Genomic DNA, 6000 nt, shown 5'->3' on the forward strand with positions numbered 1-6000 from the left:
TACATTTACAAGGCCACTAGTATGTATGAAGTACATGGAATGTATACCTAGATGTGGTATACATTTGCAAGGCATGTATGGGATACATGGATGGCTTGCAACGGGTGATGTAAAAGGGTACAAACCCATCTCGCTATCTGAAGACATTATTGCTGTAATGCTCAACTAAATACAATTTCAGCACTAGCGCAAAGCTTCTGGCCTTCAATCAGGTGCCTCGGGCCCACCAAGTCAAGGGAATTGATGACCTCAAAGAGGGTGGTAATGACTTGCTTTATATAGCAACCAGTAAGCCTTCAAGCCAATTTGCCCCTTGGTTTGCTCAAGGATTGGCTTCACTCTGATCCTTGAAAGACAAATTCTGCCCCAAGCTAAATGTTAGCTAGTTGGCCTTTTGAAATTTGTGAATCCCCATAGATTTAGTTGCTGAACTTCAAGTACTAGGTCCTAAATTCTGAATACTCTTCCCAAGGTGGCCGGTAAACCCTAATTTCTACTATAACTTAGAGTTTAGCAGTAAAAATTCTTCAATTGCACCCTCTTAGGACTGAATTTGGTTGAGATTTCTTGAGGGAAGCTATGAGTTGGCTGAGAGACTGGAGAAAAAGCTGGAGAGAGAGAAATTTCAAAGTTTCATTTTTTTAAAAAGGCTAAAAATTAATGCTGCCTTGCTCTGAATGGCTAATTAACTGCAGCCCACCATCAACACAAGCCCCCCATGTAGTCACCAATCCTTATGGGCCCAAAACTTGCTGCCACTTGCAGCCTACAGGGGCTGGCCTGCCTCCAATGGGCTCCTAATCAACTAGAGACAGCTCTTTGACAACCTCCAATGGCTGGGCTATTCACCAATGGCTGGAAAATTCCAGCAGCAATTCCCTCTCTTCCTCTCCCAGCCTCCACTTTGCTGAAATGAGGCTCCACCAGCCTTTAATAGCCTTTCTCTCACTTGCATGGCAAGTGTTGCCAAGTGGCAACCTTCTAATTGCATTTTTCAGCAATTTTTAATCCAATTAAACTAAGTTTCAGAATATTAATTCTGAAAATTTATTTAATTATTACTTCTTGCTCAAAAAATTAACTTTACCAAGTAACAATTAAATTAGCTAGGCCAATCTATCATACAAGTATTCCTAAGCATTTATTAGCTCCAAAACTAGCATTAATTAATTAGTTAATGCCTAGTTCTTAATGTGACTACTGACATTAATGCCTAATAAAAACTTCTAGGCCAAAATCTAACACCAAGTACCACCTATACCTATCAAGGATAACTTATTACAACTTTTATCATTGACATCCAATGATTTCTTAGGGTCCTTGACCCATCACCGTGAAACAACTAACTTGCACATTACACGTACACCTCACATTTACACATTATGCTAAGCAAAGCATCAAAATGTCACATCCTCATGACAGAATGAACAAGAGCTGATTCAGCCAAGTTATTCATCCTTGTTCCCATGTACTATTGATGCAAAAAAAGGATGGTTTTTGGTGCATGTGAATTGATTACAAGGCCTTGAACAAGAGTACTATCAAAAAATTCCTAACAAGCCACTTCACCTAGCCAATGCATGACCTAGAGAAGGCCCAACAAGAGATGATATATGACTTAGTGGCAAGCAAAAACTTGGTTAGGCACAACCATCCTCCCTCTACTAGTGAAACCCACGTTTTTATGCAAAGAAACCTCTCTTAGTTTAAGAAATGTTTCATAAGTTTCAAAAGCAAAGAAATGCATTTCTTTGCTTTGATGTCATCCTTCAACATGGATCCCAACTGCAGTAAACCACAATCAATTAAGAAATCTGATGCTGAGTGCTGAAGACAGCAGTGCAGCAGGCTGTATTTCAAAACCATTGAAGCAACTTTAGGGCTGAGAGTGACTAAGAACAACAATGGACCATAGCAACCTGGAGGTGATATCAAAGAAGTTGACACCAGCACTGACAGCACCAAAATGCAGCTAAGAAGGGCCATGTGACAGGCAGCAGTGCTGGTGACAACAGGTAGAAGAAGACACAGCCAGGAAGTCTACAGCATCTGTGAGGTGCCACCAAGGGGCAGGTGGCAATCTCTGGAGGTGGGCGGCAGCTTGATGGTGAGGCTGAGGAGGATGGTGATGGTGGAGATGATGGAAATCAGGCATTGATGATGGTGAGGAAGGATGAAAAGGGAATGGAAGTGCGAGTGCACATACTGAGACCTCCTTTATAGAACATTATGAGGCAACTGTCTACCAAAAAGTCTCAGGTGGTGTTGAAAACACGACAAATGCTTTCTGGGGCTGTTTTAAGAGCCAAAAAGTATGATATTTTCAAAGGAAAATTTAGGTGGCTTAGCAGATGGAGGAGCAGATCGTAGCTACAAGGACATCCAGGGGGATTTCAGATCATGGCCCAAAGCAATTAAGACACCAAACTGCTCAGGGAATTAGTAGATGCCAGGAAAATGTACAAATGAGAGATCATCTTTAGTACTATAGCATGGATGCTGACAAAATATTGATTGTCAAACAACTACCACCTAGGAGAGGAATGTGGACAGAGATTATACATAACCTCATGGTAGATAGGATAGACTTTAGGGAGGAGATTCTGAGAGCAGAGGAGATTCTGACAAGGAGACTTTAATATGCACTTTGAATTTTTGTGCATGCATCATAGCTCATTCTTCCATGACATAGCATTACACACCTACTAATGTGCCAAGCTCATCCGTCCATGGCACACCATCACACAGCCACTGATTGAGCTTTTCTGAGCCCATTGTAGAGGTTTTCCCTCCCTTGAGAGCGGCCAGTCTGGGAGATGGGAGATTGTCCTTTTTACCTACTTGCTTATGGTTTATTGCTTGCTGGGTTCTTTTGTGTAATTTTGACCTAGGCTCTCGGCTCAGGTCCTCCTTTGATGGGCTCTTTGGTGGGATTGGCTCTTCACTGAGGACAATGGATTAAGAGTCTTAAATGAGTATGAGAACAAATATCCGTTTATCTTTTTCTGCATAGTTCTTTAGTATAACTTTGGCCTCAGCTATGGTTCTTTAGTATAATCTTGACCTCAGCTATGGTCATTAATACCTAGCTGGCTCTTAGCTGAGGTAGATTTAACAGAAATCCTGTCTGTGTAACTGTGACCTCAGCTAAGATAACTCTGACCGATTTGAGGTAGATTATTTTAGTCCTATTCGGGCTTAAACTGGGCTCACTTTGTAATTTTACCTCAGGTTGTTTTCTTTTTCCCCTCTCTGAGGTGTTAATTAACAGCTTTTCCTTTCCATGTGGGGAAAACAGAATAAGAATCCCCTCTTCTTTCCGGAAAAGGAAATTTAATGTGCATTCCCTTGTGAGCACTCAAATAAGCACGAGAGAAAGTACCGACATGGTGATCCTGATGAATGATGCGAACGTCAGGCCCGTCGATCGCGCTTGCCCTGCACAGGAACAGCATATAAAAGGAATGAGTCTGTTTCTGTCTCTAAACCCTACGTATCGATTATAGGAATAATAAGATTGGGGATTCTATCTGACCTGTTTCTCTGCATAGTGCTGAGCTGAACTGAGCTGAGCTCTTAATGAGAAGGGGCCGACCTCTGCTGCGCAAGGCAGACTAGTACAAGCAAGAGAGGCCATGTATCCGATCAGTAACACAGAATTCCTCATGGATTCACACACACACACACACACACACACACAGTTTTCACGAGTAGAGAGACAGAGAGAGACACACGACGCCGGGAGAGAGAGAAAGAAAGGGAGGATGGGGGTGGATGATTTTGATGATCAGAGAAAGGTGGTATCATGAATATCATCCATGCAAAATCAAAGACATTTTAATATTGTGCATCGGACATTCTTTGTGAAGGTTAACGTTAAGAAAAAAATCATCCCTTGTGAATGTTAGGACTTTTCATTAAAATAGCTATTTTTCTTGCATGACTACCCCCATTTTTAGATAAAGGGTTTTGTGCACAGACCATATCGTTTGTTCTTTGTAAGGCTATGTATGTTTTAAGGAAATAAATCTACAATTAAAAATTATGTGAAAATGCATAAACCAAGAGCCATTAAGGCATCTAATAAGTGCTCTCTCTTTTCTTTTTTTTCGTAAAAATAAGTGCTCTCTCTCTCTCTCTCTCTCTCTCTCACATTAATCAATATCATATTTTTAGCTCCTTTACTTTCCTCCTTTAATAGTTAAGATGGTAAGTTACAAGCCAATGTTACACAACCATATATCACACTTCCAAAATTCATTTAACTTCTTAATGTTGATAAATAAGTCATACAATATCGCATCATTTTCAAATGTTTTTACTTGTTTGCAAAATATGCTATACAACTAGTGTCAAAAAATGGTACAAGTACTTATGATTTCTGAATTATATGCATATCAAAGCAATACACGCCACTAATGTCAAGATATAACAACAAGCGATTATGATTTCACTTCATTATGCATAATGAGAGACCCCTTCTAAAGTCAAAAAATAGTCTACTATTCCATACCTTGGTTGTGACAAAAAGAAATATCGAATTTGAAAGCATGTATGTTGTGAGAGTTGGGGTTATATATATTGAACTTGACAACCCTTGCCAACTAAGTAGAGTGTAAGGTAAATAACATGATGTCGTGATAATGATTTAAAAGCTACTTGAGTTCATAAACTTTGATGAGGATGATAACAATCACAGCATGTTGTGTCAAGTGTTGCTTATGTTTTAAGACTATGTTGATCTCCTCTATTTTGAAAAGTTATATAGATGTTACCTATACAAAAGATTGTTATAACTTCTAATGAAATCTTATGTGTGTTGAAAGTTGTTGGTTTGTACTTCTCTTAATATAACTTCCTTCTAATGAAAGCTTACATGTCTTGAAAGTTTGGTTTGTACTTATGTTATTATACTTTAATATCATTCAATCTTTATTGTACACCATTAACGAGTTTAGAGGACTCTATGCAACTATACAAGCAAACGTATCTATCATTAAGGATGATATATTTCAAAACCAAAATAGAATATTGCACTCCTAATAGATTAATGAGTTTGCAAAAAGTGAAGGGCAAAAAAGTGTTTCATTTAAAACCCTTAAGGTAACTTGGTCGAAACCTTTGTATGTGCAAGGTTGAATATCCAAGAATGTAACAATGCATATTTGTCTTTTGGGAATTCCAAGTGTTGTATTGATGATATATGATAAGATCACTAAAACACCTTACATTTTAAAATCCCTTACATTGTAGTAAATACTACAATTGTTTCCTTCAGCTAAACTTAAGAGTTTGTGAGATCCAATGTAGTTGAAAGTCTAGTTCTATGTATGTATCCATTTCGATTATAGTAAAGAAGCATGACATCTTTCATCTTGCAAGCATGCTTTTTGTTGTTTGAATAAAGAATATACCAACTTCGAGAAACTATAACAATCCTAGCACATAAATTGGATCAACAACTACATACTTGATTTAGGGATTGGACAAGTTGTAATCAATGCTAACAACATGCACCATAAAGGTCAATCCCAGTGCAAACTGACTATAATAGCTATGAAAATATCAATGAGAAGGATATTCTTGGTTAATTATTCAGTTCCTCAATAGCTTCTCCCCCACGTCTTGTATTCATCTAGGGCCCTAATCAATAGTATGCTAGTTTGACAAAGAAATAAATCCGCTTACTAAATAATCCCTTTAAAATTTACTAGTAAGAAATACATGATGGATATGACATCCTTGTTCGATCTAGTTAGTACTCTATTTTAGGAGTTTTAAAGCTCCATAGTACTTTATGAGAGCTTTTATGCATAAACGAATCTTAAGGGGCATTAATGTAAGTGTAATAAGAATGCATAAGTTTCTTATCCTCCTTAATAAAGCAAGAATCTTAAGGGGTTTTAATGTAAATGTAATAAGAATGCATAAGTTTCTTATCCTCCTTAATAAACTAAGAGATCTCTCTTGTATATCTATCATTGTCTACTAGGAAGTGTT

The 6000-nt window shown here is 38.1% G+C and overlaps 1 protein-coding gene across 2 annotated transcripts in view; it reads right to left on the bottom strand.

The window, feature by feature from the left end:
• Positions 1 to 4612, bottom strand: part of LOC148039583 (uncharacterized) — a 118965-nt gene extending 114353 nt beyond the window's left edge. The window contains exons 1-3 of one of the 2 annotated variants that reach the window (XM_087692017.1): positions 4514 to 4612; positions 3536 to 3614; positions 3383 to 3438 (exon numbers count right to left, since the gene is read on the bottom strand). In XM_087692017.1, the coding sequence (XP_087548143.1) occupies positions 3383 to 3438; positions 3536 to 3614; positions 4514 to 4552 (174 nt within the window). In that variant the 5' untranslated portion in view covers positions 4553 to 4612. The remainder of the gene's footprint in view (positions 1 to 3382; positions 3439 to 3535; positions 3615 to 4513) is intronic. The other variant, XM_087692019.1, reaches the window with a different exon arrangement.
• Positions 4613 to 6000: the final 1388 nt, after the last annotated feature.

Source organism: Lygodium microphyllum, chromosome 2 (assembly GCF_053477565.2).
Source record: "Lygodium microphyllum isolate KBCC chromosome 2, Lygodium_microphyllum_v1.1.10, whole genome shotgun sequence".
NCBI classification, from domain to species: domain Eukaryota; kingdom Viridiplantae; phylum Streptophyta; class Polypodiopsida; order Schizaeales; family Lygodiaceae; genus Lygodium; species Lygodium microphyllum.